Source organism: Lepeophtheirus salmonis, chromosome 4 (assembly GCF_016086655.4).
Source record: "Lepeophtheirus salmonis chromosome 4, UVic_Lsal_1.4, whole genome shotgun sequence".
Lineage (NCBI taxonomy): Eukaryota > Metazoa > Arthropoda > Copepoda > Siphonostomatoida > Caligidae > Lepeophtheirus > Lepeophtheirus salmonis.
In genome coordinates this window covers 51,144,968-51,157,041 of record NC_052134.2, presented here as the reverse complement: position 1 = coordinate 51,157,041, position 12,074 = coordinate 51,144,968, and the positions used below count along the sequence as shown (strand labels likewise).

Here is a 12,074-nt window from a genome sequence, read left to right as displayed (position 1 = left end):
AACTCATTTAATATTATGATAAACTAATTGCTTGCGTACTTCTTTTATAAGTTATATATTATATCTTAACATCAACATTTTATAATAATAAAATAACTTTAATCATTCGGAATTACAAATATAAGTATGAATAACAGGACATCTTAAAAATAATAGATTAATCTAAGTATATGACGTGTACAAGTTGTCATTTTTGAACAAGATAACAGTTGGATAGAGAGCTTTTATAAACGAAAATTTGCATTTCATATATAGAGGACAAAATTATTATCAAAATTACATTTTATGTTTAATAGGTTATTGCATCATGATATTTACAAATTTTAATTCGTGTTTTTCAATAGAAAAATTAAGGATCTACACTGCACGGTAGTAGGATCTGTTGTAAATACAGTTATGGCTATTAATAAATCAATTAAATGATCTGTTCAGCTTATTAATATAAATCAAAATTAGTGATGTTCTAACTGAATAAGTAGTAAAAAAGTTTGGTATTCATTCCATTTCACATGTGAGTTGAAAAATCTATCAAAAACAGGATCTAATCATATACGGGTTGCCTCGAAAATGGGAGCTTCAAAATGAGTTATTTTCATTAGTATCAAAAAATGTATACTTCGGATTTCCGTTATCCAGATTTGACTAAAATTGTTGTTAAATAAGATAATTAATTGCGTAATTAAGTTGTTCTCAAACTGTAGTATACGAACTTCCTTTTTTGCTTAACATCCTCTCGTAAATGGTTTAATTATAAATAATGATGGAAATCTCAACACTTTCTTATGTGGCACACAATATAGAAAGTTTGAGAACCACTTGTACTTTTAATACTTCATCTCTAGTAAATATATAATTAATAAATAATACTATTAAGTATAAATATAATGATCAATCTACTTATAGTTGACAATTAAAATGACTGGTATTATCTACGTTGAACATATGAGTAAAAAAGACATTATTAACACAAATTGTAATATATATTATAAAATCCCAACTTGTACATAACTAGAGATATTATGTATCAAATAATTTATAAGATTATTTGAGGAAGAATTTCACCAACACGACTATTAATTTTCAAATCCGCTAATTTATCCGCTCTAGTCGGACCAATGTTCACTATTGCAACTTTCATTCCAACTTCTTTTGCCCATAAAACTATTCTATAACCAGAGAAGACTGATAAGGAGGAACCTAAAACGAGGAGTCTTTCTGAATTCAGAAGAGAGGACTTGACTTTATTGACACGCATTTTTGGAACATTATCACCAAAAAATACCACGCTTGTCTTAATAATACCATCTCCACAGCGTGGGCAAGGAGGAACCACGAAATTGTCGACTTCTTCCTAAATGGAAATAAGTTAAATATATATTTTATCACGGTAGTCATTTCTCATAGTCAACTGATTATTTTTATCGAAAATAAAGAAATGAAAAATGTCAAACTTATAGAATATAAAAATAAAAATATATTTAAATAAAAACAAATCCTCCCCAGAAATTAAGGAACAATAAATAAAAGACCATATTTTCAAAGTTTAATACAGTTTTTGTAGTTCAAAATGATAAATTGAAAAAATAAGGTGTCTCATTTGGCATAAATGAACAACAAAAGTACATTTAGTAATAATATATTTAACATTTGATATCAAAAAATGAGATTAGTAATAAAAATGAAGAGAAACATCAAAATATATGCGCGTAATAAGCGGTACCAAAAGAGAATATTTATTCATTGACAACATGTTTGGAACTAAAATACTCACACCATGAGGCAAGTTAAATATAGACTGTTAAAATATTTTTGCAAAATATATGTTTAATCTTAAATACTTAATAAAATAAAAACCCTGTAACTTGATTCAAATCGATAATTTTAAAGAAACAACATCAAAATTTCATTTTTTCGACATTTTACAGATTTAAAAAAAAAACTGCGTGCATGAAGGACCATTTTTGTGGACGTTTGATGGTGATTTTCTTGTTTAGATGAATATAATGTCAAATAAAAAATATTCGGCGATACCAAATCCCCAACTTTTGTCATTACGGTACACCCTAATATACATATATAATAAATATTAGTAGGTGACACTAAATTGGATTCAAGTGACTCACATAAATTTGAAACCATATTTTAAAACATTAAAATTATATAAATACTTTTGCATTTAAACAATTTAGATGGCGTCAACTTTGATGCCGTATTTGGCATCGAAAAGTTAGTACAATCATAAATATTTTTTTTCATACCATGAAATTTATAAAGTAATATACTCAATGTTCGTCTTTAATAGATACAAGATAAGGTCCTTGTAATGACATAATTCTTGTTATTTTTTTAAATTGAGATCATCTTATTATGAATGACATTACAAAAATTATATATGGTGCATCAACATAAAAACAATCTCCAACAAAAATCAAGAAAATGTCAAAAAAAAAAAAAAAATTTTTAGGGATCAATCGAAATCCCGTTTCTCCGGGTTTTACACCAACAAGATATCACGTATTTCATTATTTCATAATATACGTACAATTTAATTATATATAATCCACCATATATTAGCCAGTTCATTACTTATTATTTAAGTTTTTAATTCCGGGTAAGATTATCGAGTAAGGGAATTTGAAAATATGTACCCACGGACTTTAAAAAACAACACGCGTACTAGTAATCATAATAATAAATATGAAGAATATGAGAATTGGGGATAAATTTATGGGTAATACGCGCTTAAAAAGTATTAGTTCCTTCTTAAAATATAAAATAAATACTTAAATTTCAAAATATTTATTATTTACTAACGGGATCTCGGTATTTCCCAGGATCCTGTAGTTTACAAATTTGTTTAGCAATACATATTGCATAAAGGCATAACCGACTATTATGGGTATTGTTCTCCAATTTCTCAGATGAGTTAATAATCCAAAGAATGTTAACTATACATAATCAAGGTTAATAGAAATATTATATGTATTTATATTAACTTTGTACTTTAGAACCTTCATTTGATTTATGAGAAGGTTAATTTGGCCCCGATCCTATAACTCCTTTCAAATACATAAAATCTATAAACTTCTAATTATTTTATAATGACGATTAATTTTTGCTACATTAAATGCCATTAATCATAATAATTTGTTGGTAGAAATGAACAATAACTAATTAGCTGAAGAATACAAATGTAATCATTCAAGCTTGCATTAGTAATGATGGAACAGGCGGCAAAGTATATGAAAACTTTTTAAGCGCAATTAGGTCATACATTATTAATGTGACATTACTTAAGGAAATACATAAATTATCATAGTGCAAGGGATTACAGTAATATCCTAAACAGCTAAGATAATTGGTTCCACAGATTTACTCTTCTGTTTGAATCCACTAGACCGACGCAGGTTAGTGATACGAACTAATAATTCAATCATTTTCTCTATGTAAATTGTGGATTGTATTAAAATAGCATTCAAATGAAAAAACGTACAATAACAAAATCCAGACTAAACGGGATATTGCTTTATTTCAGTAAATTGCACTAAATCAGAGTGAAACAAACTTTTTTTCGGTGCAGAATGTTTCTTGTACTTCTAAATATAATGTATAAATTGCTCTGAAAACGTTTTTTTGAAGAAACCCAGGCTTTTAATGAATTCCCTATGATAACTACATTCAAAATATATAATTCTTATAATATATCATCAATATTAAATGGCGAATTTTAAACCTTTAGGACCATCCCATAGCAATCTTTAAATATAACACAATACAAATTACTTATTTTTTAAGGGTTATTATCGTTTGATAGCTTTAAAAATTTTTAGAGGATATTATCAAAGATCAGACTAATATGAAGAAAAACTTTTTTAAATGAATATACCCCTGAGTAAGAATTGAAATATAAACTTCACTAGAGACAAATCCTATACATTTTTGTCACTTACAGAGGTTAAATCCACATCACCATCGGGTCTCATTAATCCTTCAGACACTAATTTAACACCCAACTCCGAATTAAAATCTGAGAGAATTAACTGAAATCTTTGCCGAGGCATATGATGATTACAACTCATACACGTAACAATGGAGTTGGATCCATGAAGCTCTGTGACTTGAGAACTACCGGATTTAAAGTGAAGCTGATCAACATTTTGTGTCACAATGCCATTTGAGAGTTTTCCCAGTCTTTCCCAACGAGCGAGTGTGCGATGACTATCGTTTGGAAGTATGCTTGACCAACGAGGCCATCCAAGGAAGTTACGAGCCCAATAACGTCTCCGTGTCTTTTCTGAGTTCATAAAATCTGCGAAAAAAGAGGATTTTAAATCTTAAATAAAAAAGACTCAGAAACGATTTACCCTGGTGCTGAATTGGTCGTGATTTAGATCTGGCATAGACACCCACGTCTTCGGAGCGATAGTCCGGAATCCCACTCTCTGTGGATATTCCAGCTCCGGTCAGAACGTAGAGTGCACCTTTACAACCTCCAACGAACTCACTCAGGTTTTTGAGATCGATTTCACTAGGAGATCCGTGTTTAGGAACGAAAGGCGAGATACATTTCGTACCGTAAGATGCCATGGTCTTGATATTTTGAGTTGAGAACTCTCCAAAATTGCATAATCCTTTAACATTACATAATGTTTACTATTTAGTATTTACATTTAACTATTTTACGCAAAAATCATATTAATTCTACGTCATAGTCCTGGTATATGAAACACAAGCGAATGTTCTAATATAAACATTAACACAACCTCTCTCTTTCTTTGTACCACTATGGAATGACTAGCTTGTTTATTTTCTCTCTCAACCTTGAATGTCAAAGTGAAAAATGACAAATTTGAAAAAAACAAACAAAAACATGTTAGCTAGCCTTTTGTATTTTTTCTTGTTGCCAAATGTTCATTATTTTACAGAAAACTATGTACATTGAATTGATAATCTTATCAATAACTGATTATGAAATAACAAGAATTCTATACTATAAAAATCCAAATCTTTTGTAATACCTTATTTTTCTTCGTAATACGTAGAGTCATCCGCTTTAAATTATATAAGAGTCAACTCATAAAAACCACAATACTTAGAGTTTCAAGTAAGTAAGGGATGTGTGCTCTTACCGTATAATACTCAAGCCTTTTATGCACTAGATATAATTCATTCTGTTCTTTGCTTTTATACTTCAATCCTATCTAGGAGCAAAGAAAATAAAAAATATACCTAGGACCTGGAGTGATTAAACATGGACTAAACGAGATAATTTGACTCTGCAACACATCACAAAGTTTCAGTACTCACAGCTAATTTACTCATAAATGAGTAATTTTAATAGATTTATAATTAAATAATACTCAATGAGTTATAGTTGTTAAAAATGGTTGGTTTTGTAATTAAATTAGCAGAAGTACCCGAACTTGTACAGCTTTAAAAAATAATTTTGAAGCTTAAAACAAAATAAACCCTTTAAATATAAAGTTTTTTGACCATTTTGAGCAAATAGATGAACTCAAGTCAAATATTGACATAAATAAAACTTGCTTTAAATATTCTCAGCTTATTTTTAAATTTATTACTTTTCCAATATAAGATGTTTTACCTCTCATGGTCTCTCTGGGATTATTATGATCTTTTTAAGACCTATTTAAGTTCATTAAATTATTTATTCGTTAATCAAATTTTTTGTTCCATTAGTAAAAAAGGGTTGAAACCCACTTTTCTTTGCTATTTTAAGGGATTATTACAAAAAAAAATGCCAATTTTTTTTGAAGCAGCAAACCAAAAAAGAAGTCAAACATTCACTTCTTAAATTTCAGACTGATTGGTTCTCCTGTTCGCCAATTTACCCCCAAAGAATACATACTGTGATGTATACCTTTCAATGTTTTTATTAATATAGAGATATATAGTATTTAAAGTCGAATAAATTGCAATCTATGCATTCTGCATTTACAAGTTACAATATTTTGTACAATTTAATTCGACATATAATTTGAAAGGTTTTGTTAGTAAACTGGAAGTAATATAAAAAAGTCTGTATTAATAAATTTTCACATAAGAGGAAATTAAATGTTATTATATATACCAAGGTATAATGAATTTCATTTCTATTACCCTGATATATACATAAAATTCTTATACTCTTGCCGTAATTATTGAGCGATAGCAGAAAATATTCGTCTCCCTGGATCAATTAAGATTTAGATATCTCATCTTTGTTTTAATTTCTAAAAGTAACATTTTTAATTAATAGTATAATACGTGTATCAATGTACTTTCAAGAATTAATCATCTCTATAAATTAACACTATAGAGGATAGACTATATTAATAATAACGTTGAATAAACTTATCACACTTCCGTTCTTTGGGGTAATCTGGCAAATGGGCGAAACAATCAGCCTGAAATTTGCCAGGTTAAGACTTTTACTGCGTTCGTGGTAATGCGGTAAAATAAAATTTGCCCATTTTTCGAATAAATCCTTAAAATAGCAATATAAATTACTTATTTAATTTGTGTAACTAATGAACCAAGTTTTTTATTAAATTAAGAATGAAATAGGGAGTAATCATAAATCAAGTAAAACCCTTTTTTTGGATTTAAATACTCCCAGGGAGGCTAAAATATCTTATATTGAAAAAGTCATTAATTATAATAAATTATATACTTAGGTTTCTGTCGATATTTGATTTGAGGTTATTTTTGTCCTCAAAAAGTTTTTATTTACGTGATTTATTTCGCTGTAAGCTTCAAATAAACTTTAAATAATCGAATAAATTCAAAGTTATATAACTATTTACTTAGTTATGAAGATATGATTTAGATCTGATGAAATATTTTATATATTGTCAATATTTAATCATTTGATAAAAAAACAAAATGCCCGTTGTTGTTGCTGTTATTTTAGCGAATTTAGTAGAATAATATATTCATTGAAATCATTCTTGTGTCTTCATATTATAAGAAAATCTTATGAAAATTATCATTTTCATGTAATACATACTAAATAGTTGAGAATTACGTTTTTACTATCTATAAACCTTATCACCGCTTTTATAATTTTGCCTCCCACCTATTTACTCATATTCTAACTAATATTAAAAAATCAATATTGAGTTATATAAATACGTTTAATTTCTGTTAAATCACCTTCATTCTACTTTTTTATTTTAAAGAGAAAATTGATTGAAAAATGGATTCCATCTTCAAGTACGTAGATGACAATAAAAGCAAGTTCATTGACACTCTGGATGAGGCAGTAAAAATAAAATCCGTATCTGCATGGAACCATACTCGTAGCGATGTGGAAAAGATGGTCAAATGGACTGGAGATAAGCTCAAGAAGTACGGAGCGAGTGTGGAATATTGCAATATTGGGACGCAAAAAACTCCCGAGGGGGAAATTCCTTTACCTTCCGTCATCATGGCTCAATTAGGAACGGATCCTAATAAAAAAACCCTTCTTATTTATGGTCACTTGGATGTTCAACCTGCCGCAGTTGAGGATGGATGGGACTTTGAGCCATTCGTCATTACTGAAAAGGATGGAAAACTCTATGGAAGAGGAGCATCTGATGACAAAGGCCCGGTTTTAGGTATTAGTCCAATCAACATATAGGAGGTTCTATAATCTATAGTATCTTAATTTTATTTTATACAGGATGGCTCAATGCCGTTGAGGCTTTTCAAGGCACAGGAAAAGAAATCCCCCTGAATCTTAAATTCTGCCTTGAAGGAATGGAAGAATCCGGTAGTTTGGGATTGGATGAGCTTCTTATTGCCCGAAAAGATACTCAATTTATGAAGGAAGTAGACTATGTTTGCATATCTGATAACTATTGGTTAGGAAAAGAGAAGCCTTGTCTAACCTATGGCCTTAGAGGAGTTTGCTACTTTTTTATAGAAGTAGAGTGCTGTTCTAAAGATTTACATTCTGGAGTGTTTGGTGGTACTGTTCATGAAGCCATGGCAGACTTAATTGCCATGATGAACACCCTTGTTTCAAAAGAGGGAGAGATTCTAGTAGAGGGGCTAATGGACACTGTTGCACCTCTTACAGTCGAAGAAAAAGCATCTTATGAAAACATCGATTTTGATCCCAAGGATTTTAGAAAGGATGTCGGCACAAAAAAGCTCATTACTGGTGAAGATAAAATGAAAACTCTTATGGCACGATGGAGATATCCCTCTTTGTCCCTTCACGGAATTCAAGGTGCTTTTAGTGAGCCTGGTGCAAAAACTGTCATTCCTCGTAAGGTTATTGGTAAATTTTCCGTTCGAATTGTTCCGGACCAAACCCCTGAAATAGTTGAAAAAGTTGTTGTGGATTACCTTAATAAGAAATGGGCAGAAAGGGGGAGTGTAAACAAATATAAGGCCTATATGCACCATGGCGGAAGATGTTGGATCTCTAACCCTGATAACAATAACTACGTCGCCGGTAAGAAAGCAACCAAGCTAGTTTACGGAGTTGAACCTGACCTGACCCGTGAAGGAGGATCAATCCCTGTGACACTGACTCTACAGGAAGCAACTGGGAAGAATGTACTATTACTACCCATGGGTGCCTGTGATGATGGAGCTCATTCTCAAAATGAAAAAATCGACATTCGTAATTACATTGAAGGAACAAAGTTACAGGCTGCCTACATCGAAGAACTTGGAAAACTTGCTTAAGTTTAGAAATTAATTTCAGAAAATTAACTACTCTGTTTTTCATTTTATTTTATATTTTAATAAAGAAGGATTCATCCTCATTTTAGACTTACTTCACCTACTGCAAATTAAATTTTATTCGTGAGCCTATTTAATAAGGCTGGGTTTCGATATTTTATTAAAACGAGCAATAAGCTTTGTAATTTGTAAAACAACTATGATTTTAGATTGAAGAAAATGATGAACAACTGAAGGGAAATTCGATATTAGTCAGCTTTTCTGTTCAAACAGAGGTTTTGATGGGCCTTTTCTACAAAAATTAAACATTGGTGGTAAAATTAGACTAACAATTAGTGATTGGATTGATGTACATATATAGACTACTCCACGAGAAATTTTTACGAAGCAACTAATTTGACTCAAATTTGGTATGTGGTATCCTACTCGCAAATGAAATATTGAATCTCAACCAAACTTTGAGTACTGAGGTCTTACAGATGAAGAAATTAGCTTTTTGACGGACTTCTAATAAGTGATATATCCATAAAGACATAAAGTTAGGAATAATGGCTTTGCTTATAAAAATTAAACTTCATTTATACAATAAAAAAAAATGAAAATAGGATTTCATTGAGCATACCCTCTTTTTTTTACTAAAATATAATAAATGGACGACAAAAATATTATATACCTATATAATTTTTAGAAATCACACCATTACGACTAATTCCATAACTTGACCACTCTACACTTCCTTTTTTAAGATTTAATAATTAGTCTCCTATCTTTAAATGCCTAAAACTTCAAAAAATCAAGACTACCAGTCCTAAAATATTTAAGGTCACAGTTGACTTCTTTTTTTCATAACAAAATGGGAAAAATTATATCATACGTTTTGTTAAGCCAACTATTAGCTTTTCAATGATGTATTATACTTGCCAATCATTGATTTGATTTATGATATAGGCATCACTAATCAAACTGCCGATTCTTTGTCTTCTTTTAGAAACAATTAAGGGTTTTTTTTGTGACCATATATATATATATATATTACTTAGGGCTGATAATATTTTAATTTACAATTAGAATAAGCTAATTTGGCTAACCTTACTTTTGGAGTGTGATCATAATTTGATTATAAAGATAGCTTAAAGCTTAAAAATGTATTTTAAGGTTTGTTAGTGCATATCATTTTGATTTATAAAGATTTAAAAGATTAACTAAAATAATTATTTGAGCTCAGGGTATTGAGTATTTACAAAATACTTGTTCTAATTAAACTATCAAATACTAAACTTAATGTAGGAGTTTGAACAAGTTTTTAAGGTAGCATGCTAAATCAGAAGGTAGATCTAGGAGGTCCTAGTGATTAAGTTTTCATTTAAGTTGACCCTTGAAATGAATTTGCTATCGGCCTTTAGATCTGAGTAAAACTTGGGCACTATTTATGCAGGCTCTTAGGCAATATTTGGTTAGTTGTAAAAATTTTAGTAAGTAAAAAATGAAAAATAAAAGAGTTGCATAGACTTAGAGTGTACCGAGGACAGGAGAGTTGCTAGACCTATGCACGCTTCACGTACCAGGTTTGATCAAAATCGATCCATAACTTTTGCCTTAATCCTAGTGATTAACAAACAAAAAGAGGCAAAAACATTAATTTTTTTGTTAATAAAAACGTAACAGCCTTTCGTATACTTAGTCACATATGCAGAGCATTTTTACTGACCATGAAGGAGATGCCATCTTAGGGGCTCATAATTAATATTTTTACTACACACCAATTTCCAATGAATATTGATCAAAATTCATCCAATGACTTTAAGAATGAAAAAAGACTTTCGAAGCTATATGTACCGAAAATCCCTGACTGTCTAAATTTGAACATTTTTAATCGATTAGGGATGAGAAATGTAGAATGATTAGAGTAAAATAACTCATTCTTTCCATTGCAATAATTAATTTTTATCTAGACTATGGAAATAGATCGTAAAACAAATCAATAACGTACTTTTAATACAGTTTAGGGTAAGATATATTATAAAACTAGGCAATCAATTTTTGTTAGATTAGGGCCTTATATTTGTAGTTCCCATTTAGGCATTCAATACTTCAACTAATTTTTCTTAATATTAATATTAAAAAATGATCTTCATTCTTTTAAAATTTGGGTTATTTAGGCCCCAAAATGAACGACATTAACAGTTATGACGTCACTTGAAAACCACAAATACAAGATTATAACATTTTACGAGAACAATCGAAAATGAATAAAGAATCAATGAAGAAGAAAAAATTGGACTTCTACATTTTTACCATAACAAATACGCCCAATGACGTCACAATAAAGAGTAACTAGTCTGCTTACGTTGTTATCTTTATTGTATCACGGAACCTTTCCGCCAAAAAGATCATCTCGTAGTTAGCAAAATAACACAATCATACCATCTGCCATTTATCTCTGATATACTCTCAGACCATCACGGTTATATTATTTCTCCTAAAAAATGTCAAAATCAAGACAATAAAAATTTTTTATAAATAAATTCATTGAATCATTTTTAAAATTAATGACATAATAATAAAATCTACATGGTATTTTATTGCTGAGTAATATTTGATTAAAAGAGTAGTTATAATTAGTTATTATTTCTATGAAGAAATAGCCAAAATTTCTTCAAAGAAATAATAAAATGGCCAATATATATACGACGAGGGATCAACAAGAAAAAATATTCATGTTCTTTTGGAAACGGGGCATAAGTATAGAATAACTTATTACTTCGTGAATTTATGAAAAATAATAAATTATGAAATAGCCATGACATATCAAGTCAGACGAGGGAATCGACAGTTGACAACAAAATACAAGGTGTATTTTTGTGTTACCAAGGTAACGCCGTGTGCAGTGTTCATCCTACGATTTTTTTATTGCTTTACCTTGTTCCAATAACATTGGTAAAACCAAGTATAATTAGGTATATTCAGCCTTGTGAGCGATCAGGAAAAAAATTGCATCCGATCAAAAATTGAGATCAGAAATTCACTGGGATATAACGATCAGGGTCTTTTTCAAGCAGCGATCCTATCAATTTAATTGCAATCATATTCAAATATACAATTTCTTTAAACCTATATATGCAGAGGTACCAGAATAAATGTTTCTCATAGCCTATGAGCTCCAAAACTCTGGTTCCTCAATTGGCGTCGTTCTGTGTATATATTTTTTTTCCTCTGTGAAAAGAAGAATAAAAGATTTTATTATTATAGAACCATTTCTTTTTCCTCTATTTTCCCGAATTCTGCAAATTACCAAATATTGATGTATATAGATTTTGCCAGGAAAACCCTACTTACATATACATAGTTCTTCTATTCTTTTAAAAGTGGGAATTTTAAGTGAATCTATTACCATA

At 29.8% G+C, this 12,074-nt stretch overlaps 2 protein-coding genes across 4 annotated transcripts; one reads left to right on the top strand and one right to left on the bottom strand.

Annotated features, from left to right (window-relative positions):
* Positions 1 to 39: 39 nt before the first annotated feature.
* On the bottom strand, positions 40 to 4,964 carry LOC121116158 (NAD-dependent protein deacylase Sirt4). Its single transcript, XM_040710395.2, has 3 exons — positions 4,365 to 4,964; positions 3,951 to 4,309; positions 40 to 1,351 (listed from the first exon to the last, which is right to left on the bottom strand). Exons 1-3 carry the CDS (start codon positions 4,585 to 4,587, stop codon positions 1,034 to 1,036), a joined length of 900 nt encoding a protein of 299 aa, XP_040566329.1. The 5' UTR covers positions 4,588 to 4,964; the 3' UTR covers positions 40 to 1,033.
* Positions 4,965 to 6,060: 1,096 nt separating this feature from the next.
* Positions 6,061 to 8,773, top strand: Cndp2 (Cytosolic non-specific dipeptidase 2). 3 transcript variants are annotated; one of them, XM_040710393.2, is made up of 3 exons: positions 6,061 to 6,239; positions 7,182 to 7,601; positions 7,667 to 8,773. In XM_040710393.2, the coding sequence occupies exons 2-3, from the start codon at positions 7,199 to 7,201 to the stop codon at positions 8,680 to 8,682; spliced, it is 1,419 nt and encodes a 472-aa protein (XP_040566327.1). In that variant the 5' UTR covers positions 6,061 to 6,239; positions 7,182 to 7,198; the 3' UTR covers positions 8,683 to 8,773. The 3 variants fall into 3 exon arrangements, with proteins under 3 accessions (XP_040566327.1, XP_040566328.1, XP_071744124.1); XM_040710394.2 differs by lacking the exon at positions 6,061 to 6,239 and adding an exon at positions 6,864 to 6,998; XM_071888023.1 differs by lacking the exon at positions 6,061 to 6,239 and adding an exon at positions 6,895 to 7,015.
* Positions 8,774 to 12,074: the final 3,301 nt, after the last annotated feature.

Bases quoted from the DNA above. Each gene is read 5' to 3' on its own strand.
- LOC121116158 (XM_040710395.2), bottom strand. From the start codon at position 4,587: ATGGCATCTTACGGTACGAAATGTATCTCGCCTTTCGTTCCTAAACAC. The intron at 4,310-4,364 runs GTAAATCGTTTC...CTTTTTTCGCAG, and splicing joins ACGACCAATTCAGCACCAGG to ATTTTATGAACTCAGAAAAG. The intron at 1,352-3,950 runs GTAAGTGACAAA...ATTTCCATTTAG, and splicing joins GTGATGTGGATTTAACCTCT to GAAGAAGTCGACAATTTCGT.
- Cndp2 (XM_040710393.2), top strand. From the start codon at position 7,199: ATGGATTCCATCTTCAAGTACGTAGATGACAATAAAAGCAAGTTCATT. The intron at 7,602-7,666 runs GTATTAGTCCAA...TATTTTATACAG, and splicing joins TGACAAAGGCCCGGTTTTAG to GATGGCTCAATGCCGTTGAG.